We start from the raw sequence: 23,432 nt of genomic DNA, 5'->3' as shown, positions 1-23,432 counted from the left end.
TTCAGTCTGTATACAAATAAAAACTGAATAAATTCCAGTTTATCAATACTGTATTATTATTTTTCTTTAGAAGTATGCATTAAGCATTCCATGTCTTGAGATACTCACCAACTCCTATGAGTTAGCCATCCCAAAATACCCTGGACACTGTGGACAGGTCAGTTCCCCCCTTGAAATGTATCTGGTACTTCAGCTCCCAGATAATCCCCACTTCTCTGTCCCTACTTAGTGAGATAAATACCATGGGACATCATGGATCTTCCCAACCCCTAATGCCTCTTTCTCCGGTCCCCATCGCTGACTACAAGGACCCCACTCCAGGCACCTCCATCCTCCCTTACATATTCCCCCCTTTTCTTTTGAGCCTCATCTCCCATAAACTCCTGCTAACCCCAGAAACCCCTCTTATACCCCCTTAAATATTATCCGTCCTCCATTGAGCTTCAGCCCCCCCATTAGTCCCAGGAACCCCAGCCTCCCCCACTAACCCTCTTCCCCCAGAGGGATGAGAGGCCTGAGGGTTGGGATGTCTGGTCCTCATCCCTGGGTTTGGGAGATCCTGGGTAGGGTGGAGGATTAAGGGTGAGCCTGCCCTGCACTTCTCCCATAGTGGCTGCTTCTTTCCCCCCAGGGCTGGACCAAGCTCCCCATTTCCGGTTTTGCAATCTGATGCACAGGCTCTAGCACCACTCAGATTCGACCCAGCCATTCCTCAGTCTTGATGGCAGCGGGGTAGGGCCAGGCCAAATTAGTCAGTTGTGCTGCAACCCCATGTGCCAGGTTGCAAAACCTGGAGTGGGTAGCTTAGCCCAGCCTCATGGGACAAGTACTGCCACTGCAGATTGTTTTTTTTGTTTTGTTTTGTTTTTTGTTTATGTTCTGTTTCATTATTTTGTGTTTCACATTTGTAAAATATACAGGATTCTGTATATACAGATATCTTTTAAAAACCTATTCTAAGGTCAGCGTAGACAGGATCTGTAGATTGCTATATTGTGAGTGCCAAGCTCCTATATTCAAGTGTCTAGTAATATGCATAAGGTGCTCTATTGATAACAAAAATATATAAATACACTATATAGATTAGATTTACCAGACACTATAAACTGTTCAGCCCCAGTTTCAGAATGTGTGTTAGTGTCTGAAAGCAAGACAATTTATCAATATAGAAATTGCATTAAAGCACAAATGTACATGAATTGAAAGTGCATGTATTTTATGTAGGATCAAAGATACTGGTGTATTAGGACCAGTTGGCCTTTATTTTTCACTTTCCCAACTCTTCTTAGTCCCTTGCAGTCTGTCTTTCACCCTACTCTTTCTTCTCAGGTTGCTTTCAACAAAAGGCAAGTGTAATTCTCTCCTGTAATTCGGTTGCCTTGAGAGTTGAGACTTGCTCCTTTTCCTTGTGTTTTCAAACAGTTCTTGGTTTTGTTTTGATGGTTTTCCTATCTGCCCACACTTTCCTCAGCACCCTTTTGGAGCTCCACTTTCTAGGGTGGATAAAAATCATGACTAAAAATTTTTTTTTTAATTTAAATCAAATTTCTTGTTTACATATTGCTAGTTCTTCACTTCCATTTTATGATCTTAAATTGTCAAAGTGGATATTTTCTACTTTTATTTTAAAGTTTCCTAATTGTTAATAACATTTCAGATTTTATGTAGAGGTTTTTTTTTTTCTACCAAGCAGCTTCACATTTAAAATGCTCATCTGTGCTGAAAAAGATAAGCCCAAAGGCCTCATTAATATGCCCTATTATGAGACTGTACAAACACAAAATTGAAAAGCAAGTAGTCTGTGCTCTGTCCCTCCTTTGTAAAGAGCTTTGAGATCTACTAGTGAAAATGATGTCTAAAAGCTAGATGATATTATTATTTGTGGCCAACATCGCCATTATTATACTGTACTTCCACAAGTAAAGAGCTGAAATGCTTCAACCATCAGGTTTTGCAGTTTGAAGTCAATGGGACTTATGTTCCTAAACCAGAGGTGGCTAAACTACATCCCGGCGGGACCCTGAGCTCCGGGCCCGGGAGGCTAACCCCGGCCCCTCCCCAGCTGTTCCCCCTCCCTCGCAGCTTCAGCTCGCCCCGCCGCCGGTGCAATGCTCTGGGCAGCAGGCTGCAAGCTCCTGGGGCAGCGCAGCTGCAGAGCCAGGGCCTGACCTGGTGCTCTGGGCTGCATGGTGGCGTGGCTGGCTCCAGCCGGGCAGTACGGCTGTAGCGCCGCCAGCCACCGCGGTGTGCTCCAGGCAGCACAGTAAGGGAGCAGGGGGCGTTGGATAGAGGGTAGGGGAGTTCGGGGTGGTGGTCAGGGGGTGGGGGTGTGGATGGGGTCGGGGCGGTCAGAGGGCAGGGAACAGGGGGGTTGAATGGGGGCAGGGGTCTCAGGTGGGCAGTCAGGAAGGGGGGAGGTTGGATGGGGTGGCGGGGGGCAGTCAGGGGCAGGGCTTCTGGGGGCGGTCAGGGGACAGGGAACGGGGGGGTTGGATGGGGCAGGAGTCCCGGGAGGACTGTCAGGGGGCGAGAAGCAGGAGGGTTCGGATAGGGGGCCATGCCTGGCTGTCTGGGGAGGCACAGCCTCCCCTACCTGGCCCTCCATACAATTTTGGAAACCTGATGCGGCCCTCAGGCCAAAAAGTTTGCCCGTCCCTGTCCTAAGCACTCTTTAAAAATCCCACCCTAAAAGCAGGCTGAAGAGCCTAATTCTGGGCTCCAATTTTTTAAAAACTTTGGCCTGTATTAAAAAATTGTTGTTGTAAATAACGTTTTATTGTTAACAGTGAAACAGTTTTGTTTTGAAGTGACACAGTTTTTATGCCACTAGATGACAGGTTCTTAATAAAAATACACTGAGTCCCTGATGCTGCAGACACTTACTTAACTTTAAACAATGGGACTATTTCTGTGAGGAAAGTTATGTATCTGTTTAAGTATTTGCAGGACCAGGGCCTTAATTTTCGATTTTTGCATACAGCAGTTTTATAAAATTGATACCCTACCGATAGTGTCATGAAAAAAACTTTCATATTTTAGTTTACTATGCATTTTAATCAAAAATTGCAATATCACCAATTTTCAGATTAAATCAATGAAGGCTTTTTTTAATCAAGTTATTTCAGTCATGCTTTAAATCTCTCTACTCTGCTACTTTGTTCCTTTTCCTTGTCCCCCTCCTTTCTTTTCCTCTTTCTTCTTTTGTACTTCCCAGAATGATCTCATTCATTCCCTGCCACTGATTTTTATGACCTCTTCATTGATTCTTATATTTATCTATCCAACTCCAGTTCTCCACTTTCTCTAGTTAATCTTGAATGACATCACTAAACCAAGTATAGTAACTTCACATGATGAAAAGTAAAATCCTGATCTTTCCTCCTAAAACTCTGTTCATCCATCCACCTATTCTGTCACTGCCAATATTACAACGTATCTTTTTGTCTGCCAGTCTAACTCATTCTTCTTTCTCTAACCAGTACAGGGCTCCAAGACATCTTCAGAGTACTTCATCCTTTCCTCTAAATCCTGATTTCCAAGACATTAGTCTATATTTATGTGATTTTTGCAGCCAAGATTGATTCATAATGCAGCTGCTAAGCGCTCTGTTCTAACCAATGCTTTCACTACTTTGAAAGCTCCTATAATTCCACCTCTGCATTTATCTCCACCTTTTCCATCCTTTCTTATGCGCCACCCAAGTGTCCCTCTTTGTGCCCTGCTTATTTTTCACTTGCTGTTGACTCAGGTCTCCCCTTAAGCCTAGAATAGCCTCTTATAGTTAAAGCTTCTTGTCTCCCCTCCACAAAACTTCCAAACCCTCCTTATTGTGAAGCATTTGAACTGAAGTCAGACACTAGTCTGTGTGTACTATCTAGTCTCACTTGTGCCTTTAGACTTTAAGCCTTTTATGGATGAGACTGTTATCAGTTTGCCACTTGTTTCCTATAGACAGTGTTGCGTCCATAAGCTATCTACTGACAAACATTTCTAGTGTCTTATTGTAGCAGTAGGGCATTGGTTGTAACATGCACTTGGGTTTATCTAGTGGGGGACAGCCAAGTCTTTTTCCTTGTTTTAATTATTGGCTTTTGTCTTAATGGATGGTGTCTTGTCTTTTACTTTAGCTATTTGAAGAATGCTATGACAGTAAACAGTTTTACATCATGGTAGGGCTTTTTCTGATTTAATGTGGAAGGGCGTCCAAAGCCTTGGACTTTTCTTTTGTTGTTTGTTTGTACCAGGGCTAAATTAGCAAACCAGATATTCATAACTGCTGTGGCTGGCTCCAGAACAAGACGTAATTATTGAGCTAGCCCCAGCCTTCCCCACTATGTAGATGAGCACTTGAAATGGATTGAGTTTAGAGGAGCCAAAGTAGGTCATGAAGCATCCCATTTATGAGAAGGGCCTCTAATTCATGTATCAGCTGTAGCATCTTCCAGAAATTCTTATTTAGGCCTAGATAAAATTACAGTAGTCCAGCTGAAGGTGCTGATTGGGCCAGGTCATAAGAATGGCCATACTAGGTCAGACCAATGGTCCATCTAGCCCAGTATCCTGTTTTGTGACGGTGGCCAGTGCCAGTTGCTTTAGCAAGAATAAATAGAACAGGGCAATTATTGAGTGATCCGTCCCCTATCGCTTCTGGCAGTCAGAGGTTTAGGGATAACCGATGGGGTTATGTCTCTGACCATCTTGGCTAATAGACATTGATAGACCTATCCTCCATGAACTTGTATCATTTTTTTTTTTTGAATTATACTTTTGGCCTTCACAACATCCCCTGGCAATGAGTTCCACAGGTTGACTGAGTGTTGGTTGAAGTACTTCCTTGTGTTAGTTTTAAACCTGCTGTCTGTCCATTTCGTTGGGTGTTCCCTGATTCTTGTGTTATGTGATGGGGTAAATAACATTTCCTTATTCACTTTCTCCACACCATTGATAATTTTATAGATCTCTATCATATCCCTCCTTAGTCGTATCTTTTCTAAGCTGAGCAGTCCAGCCATCCAGGCAGAGTGAATGGAATTTTCTTGCTAGTAGAGTGTATCCAGACTGAGTAACGAGTCCAGAGTGGCTTCAAGGTTGTGTAGAGTCTTAACTATTAGGGCAGATGACTTCAGTTGAGTGTGCGATGCTGGTGCTTCCTAGTTCTTTGTAGTGCATGCATCTTGTAACCAGCTAATATCACTTCCATCTCACCTGGCTTCAGTTTGAGCCAACTGTTTCTGTTCTTCAATTTCAGTTATTCCCTGAGATCTAGGAGACTGTGCTATCTGTACTGAATGAAAATATGTAAAACAATATACGGTTGCTGTATTGGTATTCTAACACGTCTCATCTTGCAAGAAACTGTAGTTGTTGCAACGCAAGAGTGAGTTCTATGGGATTTGAAAAATCAGCGATGCAGGTGAAGAGTAACAGCTATATATGATTCTTTAGAGCATATTAAAAAGGCAAGAGAATATTTAGCTTAATGTTGTTTTGATAGCTTCCTCCAGGACATACATATAGGTCAGCAGTATTTGGGAGGGAGGGAGGAGAGTGAATATTTCAACATAGGCTTTACCCCACAATAAGGTCACTCATCAGTGCTATTTCTGGGTTATGACCTAGCTTCAAACTAGAGTGGATGCTTGCTATTGCTGAAGGTGGTTCACTGCCGCCTTTTCAATAATCTTGCACAAAAATGAAAGGATTGGGATGGGATGCTGGTGAGTGAGGTCAGCTGTGGATTTTTGGAGGGGGAGGGGTTGAGCTTGATTTCTCATGTATTTCAAGGTGTTGATAGAATTCCTCTCTCAGAAAGTCATTGACTGTTTTTGTTTGCATTGGGCAAAGATTCTCCCCTTTCACTGACCATTCAGGGGACGTGGACTCAGCAATATGTTCTAACCCCACCGGTTAATGTTTCTATTTTCCTCGTTTGTCAAAATGGGCCAAATTTTAACAGTGTGTATTCTGCAAGTTTCTTTTCATCTCAAGGATGTTTAACTCCAGGCTGAAGAGCTCCTGTCTGATTTGCTTGACGGCCATAGGTAGTAAAGTGGGAGAAGGGGCGCTATCTATCCTTTGTTAGACACTCCCCATAGCCCATGAAGAGCCAGTTGAGATACTCCCAGAGGCTGGCAGGTAATCAGTCCATAGAGTAGCCAGAAACTTTTCCCCTTCCCTGCAAGGGAACAGGTGACCAACAGGGGAGCTGCTGAGCACTAAGGGACAACAGCTGCTCTGAACACTCTTGGCTTTCAAACTAGAACTGCTCTTGGGGCTGCCAGGGAAATTGTGTGAGGCAACTTGGGAGATGGCACTGCCTAGCTCCTGCCAACAGTGATGAAGCTGGTTCAAACGATTGGTTTTAAAAATCACAGAGCAGGTTAAGTAAAACACTTTGAGTTTATAATCCAGTACAATTATTTTGAACATAGTAGTTCCCAACGGCCATAATTAAGAGTTTTGAAGACCACAGATGGGATATCACTGACGAAAATGATTAATTCACAAACCGTAAACTCGGCTTCTAGCCTTTTCTATTGTGAAGTTTTCCTTTTAACTTATGCTTTCTCTGTGTTAAATTGTTCATGTAAATAGCTTTAAAGATAGGGTACTTTCACATTATGATTTAAATGTCTGTAAACATCTTTTGTAGTAAGAACATCTTAGTCCTTGAAGCTAAGTATGTATGTGTGAACTGAGAATATTCAGTACTTATACTGTACATCATTCAAGTATATTTTCATATACATCATGTTAATGTTTTAAAATAAAATCCCTTTCAAATGCCAATGCAACATTTTATAGAAAAGACTTCTGGTAGCAATGTACCTTCCTGTACTCTTATCAGCTACTTCTCAGGAAAAGGTTTTTGAGAGTTAAAGGTTAAACACAAAGTTCAAACACTCTGGCATATTCAAACATGGCAGGAAGTGGAGGTGATGATTATGCCAACACAAAAATCACAAGAATGGAAAATTGTATATTAATATTACACATGAGAATACAAAGATTTGAGGAAATAAATGTAGAGAGGAAAAGAAAATTGAAAACTTGAAAGGTGGTGGTGGGGGAATGGTAACCTTACATACTGTATTGGGTTGTTACTCCAATCTCTCTTTGTTAGCATTAGTACTGTTAGCATAAGATAACAGTACTAATGCTAACAAAGTTAATAATTTAGGCTCTGATCATGTACTGAAATTTACATGAGCAGACCTTTGTGCTCATGTGGAGTTCCATTGAATTCCGGGGTGCTCCATGTGAGTTCCATCGTCATTGCCTCCATTGTTCTCAGTGCAGGACTGGTGCTTTAACTGGCAAATGAGGTATCAGACTGGGAAATTGTTAAACACCTGGTACTTCCTTACATTTTATAGGACACTCTTACTGCAATGTGTGTAAGAGTACACCCAGAAGAAGCCAGCCTAAGTCTAAACAAGAAGCCCAGAGAGCAGGAGCTAATTTTACTTAGGACTTATGTAAATAAATACAAAGAACATTAACTGGCCAGTCTCAGTTACATGGCTTAAGAAATGCTTCATTTCCTAGTTTTTCACTGGGAAGCTATGGATTAGGATTAGTAATGCTAGACTTAATACCAGCTATTTGAAGGTATGGGTAAAATCAGGAATACTTTTTACTTCCTAGAAAACTAGTATTGGATTTTAGAAGGAAAGCAAAGGAGTTCATATGCTGCTTCATAGATTTAGACCCTGATCTAGCAAAACATTCAGGCATATGCTTGATTAGAACCATAGTCATACAGGCTTTTAAAAAGCACCTAGGTAATTTAGGAGTAAAAATCTCAGACTTTCAATGGGACTTGTATTCCATAACTCCCTGTAATATTGATGAAAATATATTTGAATTACAACTTTTTTTTTAGCTTAACTGCTGGTGGAATGTTAGATTGGTGGCCTTGGAACCAAGCTCCTTATTCAAAGAAGAATCATCGTATGGGACTTGAGCAACTCTGCCATGCCACTCTTGAATGGATCTCTTTAGATGTTGTATGGTAGTTGATTGTCTGCATTCTTGGTCTCTCTAAGAATGCCAGTAGTGGCAATGGCATTATGATTTAGTTGCCCCTGAGCAGAATACATAAACACAGCTGTCAGAAGTACAGCTACTAACTCATGTCACATAGTCCACCAAACTGCCATCTGATGGTAACCACTTTTGCCTACTATGAACCTGAGTTGGATTAGAACTAATATTAATTTACTTAAGTGGAATGTTTCTATAACATAATGTAATGGTGGTAATTTTTTTACAACTGAAAGTGTTCTACTGTGATCTTTTACACTGGATTCAAATCAAATTTAAACTTGTATCTGTTACATGTTTATATTCTGTGGTTTTCTTTAAGAAAACCATAGAACATCTTATTAATACAATTACTAATTTTGAACTAGTGTTCTGCAGAAAAAATAAGTTATGAAACTTAATATTGTAAACTATCCTGTAACTTATGTTGGATTTTTAACAAAGGACATACAGGAATGAAAAGTGGAATAGTTTTGTAAGCCAAAAATTAGAGGATGAAGTTTTGAAGCACATTTTTTTTTTCTTGTTAAATCCAGTATACTGACAAGTAAAACAATTCCTCTGTGCTTTGGCCCCAATCCTGCCAAGACTTAAGGCCTAGATACAGTCACACTGTCTTTAGTGGAACTAATCACATACTTCAAGTTCAGTATGTGAATAAATTTTAGCATTATTGGGGTCTTTGAGAACTGTTCATACTTATGTGCAGTTTCAGAAATATTTAACAACCCATTACTGTTTAAAATCTTTTAAATAAATTTATTTTTTAAATTAATGGAGATATCCCATCTCCTAGAACTGGAAAGGACCTTAAAAGGTCATCGAGTCCAGCCCCCTGCCTTCACTAGCAGGACCAAGTACTGATTTTGCCCCAGATCCCTAAGTGGCCCCCTCAAGGATTGAACACACAACCCTGGGTTTAGCAGGCCAATGCTCAAACCACTGAGCTATCCCTCCCCCCTTCGGCTATGGATTTTATAAAGTCAGTTCTAGATTCTAGATCATCTCATCAGCCATTCATCTGCTGTTCTTCTGTATCCTCTTAAAAATGTAATAGGAAACAATTTTCTTTGAAGACTCTCTAATATTTTTATTTAGCAGATCTCAAATATGGGCTTTTGAAACTTCATTCTCTACCTTGCTGGAAAAAATGGGTACAGTTTTTCTTGTTTCAGTTTCTATGGAGTCTCTGCAGAGAATAGCGTTTCAACCTGTTTTGACAGGAAATCAGCTACCAATATTTGCTTTTTATAGACATCCCATTTCTCTGGTGTGCCTATACTTCTTAGCAAACAGTTAAGCTGTAATTGTGCCTATAGTGTGACACACAATTTTCTAGGGGGTATAAATGGTGAAATTTAGGAGGACAGGACACCCCCATATTATAAAGCTGCTGCTTTATTTAAATGGAAATATACCTGGTTGCCAAATTATGAACACAATTTATGTAACAGCCACTCTTGATCTTGCCATTACTTAGTTATCTTTGCAGCAGGGAAACATCTCCCCATTCTAAAATGATCCCAAGAGCTTGTGTGTGAACTGTTAACAGTATGGTTACTAGATGAAGCTGTCTTAAGAACTACCATGCATCTATTTCCACAGTTAGTCATATCAGCAACATTTACTATGTCTCTGACCTAAGATGTTGATATGTAAATTATACACTGCTTGAGCAAATATTAGTCTTACAGTAAAGTCTAGGATTTCCTTGACTATTTAATTTAAGCTTTTGAAATTCTACAATATTGTCAATTGCCTTAAATCCAGTGGTTCTCAACCTATTTATCAATGTAGGCTGCATATGCGGCCCACAAAGTTTTACCTGGGCTGCAGGTTGAGAGCCACAGTGCCCCCCATCTAGCCCGACCCCCCTCCCCCAAAAGCCCCTATGCTCAGCGCCCTCCGCCAAGAAACCACTCCACAGAGTAGGTCTGGAAGCTGAGAGCTCGGCAGGGGGCAGGGACCCTGACCCTGGACCCTGCCATGCAGGGCTGGGGGGCAGCCAGGACCCTGACCTCTGCGGGGACCCTGGACTCTCCCTCCCTGGACTCCGCCCAGGGCCTGCGGCCTTTAGCATATAGCTGAGCTGGGGCATAGCTGTGTGCTAATTGGGCTGCATGCAGCCCGTGAGTTAAGAACTGCTGCCTTAAATATACACAGTAATTTTCCTTTTGGAAAAATGAGGCAGCTTACTTCTAGATGAAGGGTTTAAACTCCTTACGATGTCATCAGAAAAATTATGGAAGAAACATCTCCTCAGATATCACCAAGTAAGATGTGCCATTTCACAATTTTGCAGTCTAACTCCTTAGCTAGCAGATAAATTATTTTTATCTATTTTTTTTTTAATAAGGTGACTCATCACTATATTTCATTTCCTTCCAGGTTTCTGCTTGCTAAAAGCTTAAGTTTCATTGACCATCTTTAAATTCATTGCCATATTTCTCAGTTCTTAAGTATTCCTAGTATGTTCACTTTTCTAATGGTGAGATGGCAGTGATAAAAATTAGATTTATTTTTCTCTGACTTAGTGAATAAAACTATGGACTAGCGTACATGGTGACAAAGGTTTAGTGGCATACTGAAATGTGAAACTGTAGATAATCACACCCAAGCAGGTGATTCCAAATATAAATATGTAATTAAAAATGTGACTACAAGTACCGCACATCTTGCCATGATGCATGAGTAGGTGTGTGTGTGTGTGTGTGTACACACACACACACACACACACGCGTAGATCTTTTCTCTCCTCTCCCCCCATCCCAATATAAATATATATAGAGAGAGACACTACCTGATGTCTTTTAGACAAGGATATAAGTAGTGGAAAAAATGGATGACATTCTAATAAACTTTTAAAGTAAACTTCACAATGTTGCTCAGTAGAACAGTCTGAAAGCTCCCATTGGTGAACAGGTTTATATACCTAAACTTAATTGTACAGCGTTGAGATGCTAATTAAAATTGGTATTTTTAATCTGTATTGTCCCTTACAAAATATAGAAACATAATGCAAGACTATAAATGCTTCCCATCCTGCTTTAAAATATATTGACATCAGGCAAGTTTTCATATGTGAATTTTTAATGTTGGTTTTACTTGGATTTTTAGACCGCTATTCCAGAAGGATGGAAACTTGTTTGCTTACAGTGTCATATTTAAGAGCCAGTGACTTTCCTGGCTCCTGAGCATAAAAGCAGCAGAGGATGATGCAATGGTCTGTAAGTGAGATGGAGCAGCAAAAGTTGAAGCAGACAAAATGGGAACAGGTGGTCAGCAGTATAAATAAAGATTCAGAGCTGATTTTCTCCCCCCCCTCCCCAAAACCACATGATGGCATCACAAATCAATGCCAAAGATTTTAGTTTTGGGTTTACATAGTGTGTGTGTGTGTGTGTGTGTGTGTGTGTGTGTAACTACCTATAGCTGTACATGGATACTTAATTTCCCTCACCTTTTAGTAATATTCAAGAGTGAAAGATTTCTGATTTTTGGCTGGAATTGGTGTACTTTGTACAAGATTTTCATATATAACGATGGCTGCCCAGAAGCCCCTCATCTGAATTTCCTTTCCCTAAACAGATTTCAGAGGGGTAGCCTTGTTAGTCTGTATCAGTAAAAACAACCAGGAGTCCTTGTGGCACCTTAGAGACTAACCAATTTATTTGGGCATAAGCTTTTGTTGGCTATGACCCACTTCATCAGATGCATGGAGTAGAAAATATAGTAAGCAGGTATAAATATACAGCACATGAAAAGATGGGAGTTGTCTTAGCAAGTGCGGGGTCAGTGCTAACAAGGTCAATTCAATTAGTGTGGATGTGGCCCATTCCCAACAGTTGACAAGAAAGTGTGAGTATTAACAGAGGGAAAATTATTTTTTGTAGTGACCCAGACACTCCCAGTCTTTATTCAGGCCTAATTTGATGGTGTCAAGTTTGCAAATTAATTCCAGTTCTGCAGTTTCTCGTTGAAGTCTGTTTTTGAAGTTTTTTGTTGTTGTTGAAGAATGGCCACTTCTAAGTCTGCGACTCCCGTCTTTTCGTGTGCTGTATATTTATACCTGCTTACTGTATTTTCCACTCCATGCATCTGATGAAGTGGCTTATAGCCCACGAAAGCTTATGCCCAAAGTTAATCTCTAAAGTGTCACAAGAACACCTCAAGTATCAGGGGGTAGCCGTGTTAGTCTGTATCTACAAAAACAACAAGGAGTCTGGTGGCACCTTAAAGACTAACAGATTTATTTGGGCATAAGCTTTCGTGAGTAAAAACCTCACTGCTTCGGACACCTCGTTTTCCCTAAACAGAGTAAGATAAGCTTATCTCAGACTATAGGGCTGCTGACAGATAACTTTTTAACAGCAAAAGACCTATTGTTAAAAGTGAGAAGAAATGTAAATCTGTTATCTAACCCTTTGTGCAAATTAGTGAAAGAATCTTTGATTATCCTATGCTGATCTTGTGTAAACTAATAGGCATGCTGTTCCGCCAGTATTTAACACACACATACCAAGGTTCTGAACTCAGGGTATATAAAAACTTAAGTACTTAATGGTTATATTTCAAAGAAATGTATAAAAGTTACTCCTGTGGTTGGAAAAACACTTTATCTTAATTTGACTTGTTCCTATGTGGAAGCTCCTTTACTGAAAATTCTTCTAGTAGTTGAAGCTGTGCTCAAAATGTACAGACCAGTCTTATAATCAGTGAAAGTAAACTTTTTGTTTTAATCATTGTTTTTGTTTTGCAGTGTAATGTTCAAGCTCAGAAATGCCTTATGTGGATCGTCAGAATCGCATTTGTGGTTTCCTAGACATTGAAGAAAATGAGAATAGTGGGAAGTTTCTGCGGAGGTACTTTATCCTGGACACGAGGGAAGACAATCTGGTTTGGTACATGGATAATCCACAGGTACGACGGCCTCTGGAATAAAGTTGTGGAAGTTACCAGAAAGTCAAATATTTTTTTGACCTAAAGCAAATCTATTGTATACATGGAAGAGGGTTTCAGAATGAATTTCATCAAATTTGCAGCGCTAAGGAAAAACTTTTTAAGTAAAATATTAATATGTAGCTAAATCACTTGTATCCCACTTCCTTGATTAGGCTACTCTCTGAAACCCTTTATTTATAGGGGAAAACTGTAATTAATGTTTCACAGCTTAAATAATTTTGTTTGCATTTGGAGTTCACAGTCACACCTGGAAAATTCAAGCAGATCTTGTGGTCAGTGTAACATCCGTTGTAATGGCATAGATAAGGGATTTGAAATATAGGTATAAGTTCAGAAAACTCCTGAAATCAAATTCAACTTGTACTGGATAATACCGTATACTGCATGCACATCTATCATTATCAGTACTTAAATATGGTGCTTTTTCTCTATGTTGAACAAGATTTATTAATTTGATTGTCTATGGTCCAAGACCAAGGCTTGGAGAAACTTTAAAGCTCAGATATAAAAACTGTTAAAACTTCAATTTCACAGCACTTTTCAGATTTTACAGAATTAACATTCACTAGCTAGAATAATTTTCAGTATTTTTAATGATACCATAGCTTTTTAAATTATACTCTTGATTACCCTCCTGCTTTTCTCAGCTGAAATTCTACTACGTTCTAAAATAAAATATCTTATCCTAGAACTATAGGTTAGTGCTTTATGCCGTTACACCGATTTTCTGCTTCCTACTTCTAATGGTCTGAAACCAGAGGCCCTAAAATCAAGTTGAAATTGGTGTATGTGAGGAAGGGTAAGTTAATGAGAACTAATTGAATTATATTTTTAAGGCTTGTTTTGCAAATTAATAGGGCTAGAAATAAATGACATACCACCACAAAAATAATGAAATAAGACGTAACTTTCAGAACTAGTCTTCATAGTTAGAAATATTTTATTTGAGATCTGAATTATTAAATAAAGAGCAACCATTCCAAACTCTGGGCATGCTTGGCAAACTATTAAAAGTACGATAAGTACGTAACACTCTTTCCAAAACTCTGTGTGTGCTACCCTGGGAATAATGTGAGTATAGCCAAAAAAACAGTGAAATGTCCTACCAGTGGCCCCTTCTCTTATACGAGTGAAATTCTAACTCCTGTACTTCTGCTGACTGCAACTGTGGCAGTGTTTCCTGAAGAAAAGGGTAGTTTCTTAAATAGGTAGATCCAAAACCATTTATATCTTCATTGGTCAAAACCAATACCTCAAAATCAATCCAGGAAACAGTAGGCAGCTACTATAGATGAGATGTTCAATTTGCTCTCAAAATGACTCACTGTTTCACAAGCAGTCTACCAGATTCTGTATCAGCTACATTTTCTGGACTAATCTAAGAAGTGTTCCCATGGAGAGTATTTTGTTGTAGTCTGATATCAAAATGACACAGACATGGATTAAAGTTGCAAGAGGAACATCTGAAATAAATGAGGACGTGACCTTCTGGCTGTGTGGAGATGAGATAAGCTGATCTTCCCCTGGCTTCTTACTTTTCTAATTGTTTGAAGATTTTAACCAGATCCCCAGATTGCAAACCCAATACATAGAACCATAGAAGATTAGGGTTAGAAGAGACCTCAGGAGGTCATCTACTCCAAACCCCTGCTCAAAGCAGGACCAACACCAACTAAATCATCCCAGCCAGGGCTTTGTCAAGCCTAGCCTTAAAAACCTCTCAGGGTGGAGATTCCATCACCTCCTTAGGTAACCCATTCCAGTGCTTCACCACTCTCTTTGTGAAGTAGCTTTTCCTAATATCCAATCTAGACTTCCCCCACTGCAACTTGAGACCATTGCTCCTTGTTCTGTCATCTGCTGCCACTGAGAATAGCCTAGCTCCATCCTCTTTGGAACCCCCCTTCAGGTAGTTGAAGGCTGCTATCAAATACCTCCCTCCCCAATCACTCTTCTCTTCTGCAGACTACATAAGCCCAGTCTCTCAGCCTCTCCTCATAAATTATTTGCCCTAGCTCCCTAATCATAAATGGCAGATACATACCTTCACTTGAAGGAGCTGATGTTTTTTCTGCTGTATTCTTGGTTGGTTTTCCCCAAGCAGCCAGCAGTTATAGTCTTATAGTAGCCAAGTAGTCTTGGCTTGGACACAATCCAGACAGTTTGCAGTCATCTATACCCCAATCTCTCCCAGATGCTGAGCAGTACAATCAACCACTCCTGGTGGATCAGGTGACATTGAGATATAAAGCTGTGTGTGATTAGCATATTAAAGATGTTTCAACCCATGTCTCCTTTACTGAATTTCCTAACAACTTCACACACATGTTGACAGAGGTGACAAGATGGGCCCCGGAAGAACCCGCAGGAGAGTACCTTCAATGAAGAAAAGTAGTTACCAACACCTCCATCTGAGTGTGTCAAGCACGATGTGCATAGAGAAACCAGGCCTGTTACCCGTGCTGTAGTTTGCAAGTGTGACAGAACCTAACAGTCAATATTATCAAAGGCTGTTGACAAATGTAATAATGTTGTGATGGATACTTGATGTCCTCTTTCTGGCAATGGATGATGCTCAAATAATGCCACTAGAGTTGTTTCTGGACCTTAAAACTGTTGGTTCCTCAAACTAATGTTGGCGCAGGTTTATTATAATTGAAGTACTGTGTCCTTAGGCTAGTGCATTTTTCAGTTTTAATACTTTCCTTTCTTAATGAGGTGTTGATGTTTATTTGGAAACCACTTGCAATCCTTAGATGAAAGGTGTTATGTAATTGCAAAATAGTTACTAAATTCTTAACTCTGATTCCATATTTTCAAGATGAACACACATCTGGATGCATTGTGTATCCATAGATGTTGAAACTTGTAGCAGTCTTCGTACCAAATGTTTGTACCAACCTCATCTGTAGAAGATTAGTTACAAACGTAGTTTAACCTCTGCTTGTGCCCAACCCCCCCAAAAACTCTTCATTTGTCTCTTTAAAAAAAGATCTAAATCAGCAATGGGATTTCTGTAGGTTTGAAAAAAATGACAAATACGTACTTTAAAATTTTGCTTCATTTTTGTGCCAAGACCAAGAATCCTGGGATTTGTGATGCTTGGTAAGAAATAATTGCACCATATTTTAAAGCTGTTGTGTGAAATGTTTTGATGACAGTTGTGTTAACTCTTATTGAGAATCATAAGATCTTAAACTTGGCCTTTAGAAGGTTAATACAGAAGCAAGATTTTTAGGCATGTTTTAAAATGAAATTTTTATTTCTGCTTGACACTCTCAAAAAACTTGTTTGAAGTCAGTGGAACTACTTGCATACCATGAGCATTTGGTCTTAAGTCTGGGAGCTCAACTTAAGTTCCAGCAGGTTTAATTCTCTTTAGTTTTTGTTATTACTTGTGAATGTTAATAGCAAAACATAGTCTTGTCTATTAAAATAACCAAAGTGGCACTAGAAGCCGAGCTTTGGTGGCATGGCTGCTTTTTGTGAACTTAAATTGCCAATACTCACTCCGGTTTAACTACACAGGTCTTTTACTTCACCTTTTACTTCTGTGCAATTGTGTAATTTTACTACCACTACTTGTGCTTTTGAGCAGTTCAACAGTTATTTCTCATTAGCGCAATCAGCCACTTGAAAAGCAAAATTGTAGCTCATACTTTCAGCTTTGAGAGGTAGCATCCACTATATGGATCTGGAAAAGTTTTATAAATGTAAATAAAAGAAACTATAAGCTATTTGCACAGTATGTGGTACCAATGTGTTTTCTACAGTACAAGAAAACCATTTTAAAAAAGCAAACATGGTATTGATCCATTTAAGGAATGGCGTATAAATCAGCTAAGCTAAAGAGGGGAGGGTTAGCTCAGTGGTTTGAGCATTGACCTACTAAACTCAGGGTTGTGAGCTCAATCGGGGGGGGGGGGGGGGGGGGGGGGGGGGGGGGGGAACAAACTGTCAGGGACAGTACTTGGTCCTGCTAGTGAAGGCAGGGGACTGGCCTCAATGACCTTTCAAGGTCCCTTCCAGTTCTATGAGATAAGTATATCTCCATATATTTATTTAAATTGTGCCATTCAAATATTCTTATGCCATGGTGCCAAGTGTTAGTAAGACTGCATTTGAAATGTGGAATCTTACTATATCCAAAAACAAATGAAATAGGGACAGTGCAGTATAGATCAAAGTGATTTAAGGCTGAGGCAATCAGAAATTGTAGGTGAAAAAGAGGAAATAACTTCTGGAAATTAAATAGAACTCTTTCAGATGATTTACATTAATGGGGGGAGTACAACTGTTCCTCTCCTCTCAGCCTTCTGTGGTTATGTCCCAGTTACATCAATGGAAACATGCAGAAATGTTGTGAAAAGTGCAGCTCTTCAGAATTTGTGTTTAATGATACATGCGCTCTATTTTTAGTGTTTCACTCAGGTATTTATGTTCTTTTAAGGTTAGTGCTCGCACACAGATGAAGGGGTTTTGACTGAAGTTAAAAATCCACTCATTCGTTCTTGAGCTGTAGAATGAGGGGGGAGGGATAGCTCAGTGGTTTGAGCATTGGCCTGCTAAACCCAGGGTTGCGTTCAGTTCTTGAGGGGACCACTTAGGGATCTGGGGCAAAACCAGTACTTGGTTCTGCTAGGCAGGGGGCTGGACTCGATGACCTTTCAGGGCCCTTTCCAGTTCTATGAGATAGGTATATCTTCCTCCCTCCCCCCTCCCCCCCCCCCAAAAAAAAATGGCTGCAGAGCTGCTCTGTGGAGGCCACTTCAGAGAGCTTGTATGAAGCAGGCCCTGGCACCAGGCACACTCACCATCCTGTCCCTCGCCAGCCTGGTGGGGGACTCACAGCTAGGAGCCCCCAGCTGAGGTGCTCCCAGCAGCAGAGGGAGATGGAGCCCGCCTCCTCCAGCTACAGGAACCTCTTGAAGCAGGGGGAGGCACTCGGAGATGGGTCTGATCTCCCCCTGAGAGGGGCCATCCAGGGGAAGGACAAGTCATGTCCCTTTCCAGCCTGGCCAGGGCTTGCAGCTAGGAGCACCCCAGCTGGTAGCATGGGGAGATCTGTTTTCAAGGGGGCTTATTTCACGGTCCATGACACCTTTTTTATGGCCGTGAAATTGGTAGAGCCCTAAGCATAACCTCTGTTGCACAGGGTTCCTTTGCATCTACTGAAAGGTGTGAGTGGAGGGAAGGTTGTATTTGCCGTTGTATAAATGTACTCGGACTTTCTAGGAAACAAATGATCCTAAGACCATGTTTAGCAGCGCATCTGTACACACTGTTCGTTATTCCAAAATATAGGCTGTAAAAGCAGAATACAGTAAAAGTTGTTTTATCTGGCATGTTGGGGGAATAGTGGGTGCCAGTAAGTAAAAAATGCCAGTTAACTAAGAGGGGGAGGGAGTTTGGGTGAAGGAGGGGGTATGGGGCTGAGGGTTGGGGTGCAGGAAGGGATGTGGGGTGCCGCCTCTGGGAGGGAGTTTGTGTGGGAGGGGGCTCAGTGCAGGGGTTTGGGGCACCGGAGGGGATGCGGGGTGTCGGATCTGGGGGCTGCTCATCTCGGGCAGCTCCCTGAAAGTGGCAGCGACCTGTCCCAGCTGCTCCTAGGTGAAGGCACAGCAGGTGCCGCCCCCGCCCACAGGTGCCATTGGCCGCTGTTCCCAGCCAATGGGAACTGTGGAGCTAGCGCTCAGGGTGGGGACAGGGCGCAGAACTGCCTGCCACTTGAGGTGAGTGGCCCCTGGATCCCGCACCCCCTCCTGTACCCCAACCCGCTGCCGGCCCTGCGCCAACTGGACACTAAGCCGGTATTTCAATGAAGATCAGAAATGGCGGTTTATAGAGCTTTCTGGTTGGTGAAGTGTCGGATAAAATAGCTTTTCCTGAACATTGGGATGAAAACTGTCCTGCCACACACAGGCTCAAAAAAGAAAGAGGGATGCTTTCTTGGTTCACTGTCAATTTCTGCAGAATGTAAAGTTTCTTGCCCTTATGGTTGCAAGGAATCTTTCAAATGTGAATAAATGTTAAGTATTATGTCGTCTTCCTCAGCCTGCAAAACTACTTGTGTCCTTGTCACTGCTTAGAGCTGTTTGATCTGCAGCAGAGTAAAAACCAATCAGTCTTATCACAAGAAAAATAAATTTTACACTGCTGTTTCAGAAAACTGCTGCAGGACACACAATGAAGACCTCCACTGGGAAGGAAGAGTTAGAGGCAAAGGTGGAAAGCAGAGTAGTGGAGAATAGTACTTGCAGTAGCCAAGAGGCTGAAGAAAGAGGTAGATAACAGACCATCTGCCCTGCACCATCCAAGAGGCTCTGGAATGGGAAAGGGGAACAAAGAGTACTCCTCCTTTCCAGCAAACAGAAGGGAATGGGGGAGAGGAACTTCTAGATTCAGTTATTGTTTAGCTAGAGACCGATGAAAAGAGAGTCTAAGAACAGTGCACAGTAAGGATTCCAGCACTGTCCCTTTTTCCAAGAGTTGTTGGAGGGGCAGGTGTTTTATATGGGATTTGCTATCAGAATCTGATTAGTAGATTTAGTCTTCTGGTTACTAGGTGTATGGTAAAACATTGAAACTGTGTGTGGACGTGCAAGGGTAGGGGAGTGAGTGACAGCATAAGTTAGAAAAGACTAACTTGAGTCAGAATTTGTGGTGGGAGGAGAATAAATATAGGGAAATATGTATATGACAAACATGGCTTCATTCCATTTTTAACCCCCAAAATAGGTCACGACATAGCTTTTCTTGTTAATGTTTCTTTGTCCGTACCTATGTATTTTTAACATAAAATATTCTATTATGGAATAGAAGTGAACTGAAACTGAAAATGGAAGGTATGATTAAAATAAAGAGATGCACAGTAAGTTTCACTGGAAACAAATTAAATAGAAAGTTGACCATATTTTACCACTGAATGCCGTAAACGGTACATAATTGTTTTGCTTTTTTAAATTGCAATTCCCAACTATAGACTTGCTATGAAAAATAACACAAATACATGTTAAATAGGCCAGTGTGTGGAACTTGTTGCTGTTCCTAGTTTCAAGAGACTGTCACAATCCAAACTGCAATCAGGCTTGTAGGCTTAACATTGCTGGTAAGGAACTTGTATACCTCCCATTTTCCTCCAGTTCACTTAGTATTGTTGCCAGAGACTGGGATATTAATATATTTTAGAAAGTACTATTACATAAGGGAAGCATTCTTGCAGGTAGCTAAGGAGTGGATGAATGTCTCTTTTCTATTAAAATACATAAGATGCCATCATCTTGACTCAACATCTGTTAAGGAAAAAGCGTGCTTTTAGGAGGATTTCCTGGATGCAAACCTGCAAGAATCCTTTTTCCTATAGTAAAATACATAAACCTCTGAAACAATTAACACCAGCATTATTTCCAACAACCATTCAGTTTTAGTTGATTACCAGATGTTTGTTTAATAAATGAAACCGAATAGTTTAAATCCTGTTAAAGCATACATTGTGTTGAATGTTGTATTGTGAATGCAACTGTATAGAATTTTTTTTGTTCATAAAGCTTTGATTAGCTTCCTTGTATCTGATGCATATATATTGAACATGTTATGTGGTAGGAGGATAATTCAGTTTCATACCATATTATTGTGCTTTTTTTTAATATAGAACCTTCCCTCTGGCTCTCCACCTGTTGGAGCCATTAAACTTACCTACATTTCAAAGGTATGTCAGTTGACTTATAAGTGATATATTTCTAGACTGTAAGATTGTAATTCTATCAGTAGATTTTGGTGATCTTAACTATGATATTATGAAAATGCCAGAACTCCTTAATGAATACTTTTAATTGATGAGAGTTTAGAGACAAGCCAGAAGAAGGATGAAAAGGTTAGAAAACATATTTTATAGACTCAAGGAACTCAATCAATTTAGAAATTCAGACTGGAAATAAGGCACGAATTTTTAATGGGGGTAATTAACCACTGGAACAATTTATCAAGAATTATGGTTGATTCTGTGTCACGGGCAACTTTTTTAAATAAAGATTGGATTTTTTTTTTAGTTATGCTCTAGTTCAAGCAGGAATTAATTCAGGGACATCCCATGCCTTGTGTTATTCAGAAGGTCAAACTAAGTGGTTCCATCTAGCCTTACCTATGAAGTTACAGGTAGTAGTTTTGGGGGGTATATCTGATATTATACTTGGGGGTGGGGGAGGGGAAATGTGATGTGGTTACTGCTCCTGAAGTTTCAAGAAACATTAAAAACACTAGAGCTAGTCAAAGCAGTAAGGAATGCAGAAATCTGTCTAGGTGTTCTTTTTACCAGCTTCTTGGTGATACTTGTCTAGATTTGCTTCAAAAAAATTAAATTCCAACTGTTTGCCCTTATATGTAATAGAATTAGTATTCTAAACTATGGATTCAGGATGAACTCTGATTTGAACTTGTACCTATTGATCTGTGTTCCAGTTTGCCTCTGAGAAACTGAAGCCATTTACAAAGGAAAGAATACTCATTTAATATGATAGTTTGCAGATCATATAATCTCTTAAAGATCAACGCAGGAAACTTCTGGAAACAACATAATCAGAAACTAAATACACCTCTACCCCGATATATCGGGTCGCGTTATAACATGAATTCGGATATAATGCGGTAAAGCAGCCCTCTGGGGGGGCGGGGCTGCGTGCTCTGGTGGGTCAAAGCAAGTTCGATATAACGCAGTTTCACCTATAACGCGGTAAGATTTTTTTGGCTCCTGAGGACAGCGTTATATCGGGGTAGAGATGTGTATATATAGGGGTACTCTAAGAAATTCATAGAAAATATGGAGCAGAAGGGAGCAAATTTTGAGGTTAGATTGATGGAAAGTGTTATAATGTCCTGTAAGAAATAACAAGAATGGGAAAATGAAATTGCCTTTTCTTGTCCATACATCTCATTCCTGTTCTTCCCCCCTCCAATTTTTCTTGATATCTTTACTTTCCTTGTTTACTATCTTCTACAATCCATTCTCTAGTCTTCTTGTATTCTGGTTAACTTTGGGTGACATTGGGTCATAAGGGTAGGTAGATGTCCAGGGAAACTACCATAGATGTGCTTACAACTATCTTCATTCACCTCTTAATTGCGTAATTTCCTCTAAATTACACAACTCTTCTTGAAATTTCAAGTCCTAAATCTGAAAAGGTGCATAAATCAGGTTTGCAGTGAAAGGAGTGTTATGGTGATGAGACACTAGAAATGCATTGGGGGAGGAAGGCGGTTAATAAAATCAAAATTCAAAAACAAAATCCTTATTCCAGTTTTTTTACCCCAAAAAGGTTTTTGGAGTTCATGAAGTCCAGTGGGCACTTTGCTGTTGCTATTGATTTCACATTCATTATGCTGAAATCCTACTAATGGGTAGCAGTTTAAAGTCCTAAAATAGAGAATTCTGCCAAGCATCTAAAGCCCAACAAGTGTCAAGGAGTGGCTTTCACTATCCAGGAATGATTTGGGTCCTTAAATGTAAGGAATAGAAGCATATATTTTATGTTTCCGTTTAATGTTGAATTGTTAATCTTAAACTGAATGTGTTTGTACAATATCTAGTGTGTATATTATACTACATGTAATGTCACTTTCTGTATTTATTATACATGTTTAATTTTCTTATTAGGTTAGCGATGCAACTAAGCTAAGGCCAAAGGCAGAATTCTGTTTTGGTAAGTTCTAATGTATTACACATCTGTCAAATTGCTCTTTTAAAAATAACCTGGTTTCAATTTATTTATTTATTTATGTTCTGCAGTTCTAATATTAGGTACTACCGGTAGTGTGTGTTTGTTCTAAATTTATTTATATTCCTGATTTCCTTCCTAATGTAGAGGGAGAATGTTGGTTTTTTTTATGAGTTTTTAATGGCTTTTTAAAAACTGCAACTTAGAGCTACAAGTGACTAGCCGGCAGCTGTTGCTGGGATGTTTTGCGGCTTTTTTGAATCAGTAGGCAAACTAATTAATTAAAGAAGATGGGTTGTTCTCAGGGTACCTGACATAGATAATTCAACTCTGAAGGCAAGTAACTGAACTATTTTAATCTGTATTATAGAGAAAAAAATTGTGTTGACACACCATTGTTAACGATGCCTGCCAAATTGTTCACTGATGTTTTAAACTTTTGTCTAATGGTTAATGCTATGCTTAAGAAAAATGTTTTGTTTACTAGGTTTACTGGCAGTTTAATCCTTTAGCATAAAGTGAATTTATAGCTCTGATTCTTTTTCTAAGAGCACACATTTATTCTCCTTTTCTTCCACTGTTTAATGTATTAAATGGCATTTGTCCAGGATTTATCATAATCTAGAATCCTATGACAAGCAATTTGGATCTTGAAAGTTCTCTGCAAAAACGGGGATGAATAACTGCTCTCTCTGAAAACCTATCCTTGTATTT

The 23,432-nt window shown here is 40.0% G+C and overlaps 1 protein-coding gene across 12 annotated transcripts in view; it reads left to right on the top strand.

The window, feature by feature from the left end:
• The window catches only part of PLEKHA1 (pleckstrin homology domain containing A1), an 83,176-nt gene that overhangs the window by 8,967 nt on the left and 50,777 nt on the right, over positions 1-23,432 (top strand). For all 12 annotated transcript variants that reach the window (XM_034777006.1, XM_034777009.1, XM_034777008.1 and 9 more), the window contains exons 2-4: positions 12,806-12,966; positions 20,660-20,716; positions 22,658-22,703. In XM_034777006.1, coding sequence (XP_034632897.1) covers positions 12,826-12,966; positions 20,660-20,716; positions 22,658-22,703 — 244 coding nt within the window. In that variant the 5' untranslated portion in view covers positions 12,806-12,825. The remainder of the gene's footprint in view (positions 1-12,805; positions 12,967-20,659; positions 20,717-22,657; positions 22,704-23,432) is intronic.

The sequence above is a fragment of the Trachemys scripta genome, chromosome 7 (assembly GCF_013100865.1).
Source record: "Trachemys scripta elegans isolate TJP31775 chromosome 7, CAS_Tse_1.0, whole genome shotgun sequence".
Taxonomy (NCBI): Eukaryota; Metazoa; Chordata; order Testudines; family Emydidae; genus Trachemys; species Trachemys scripta.
The sequence above is the reverse complement of the archived record's forward strand: the minus strand, read 5'-3'. Positions and strand labels throughout refer to the sequence as shown.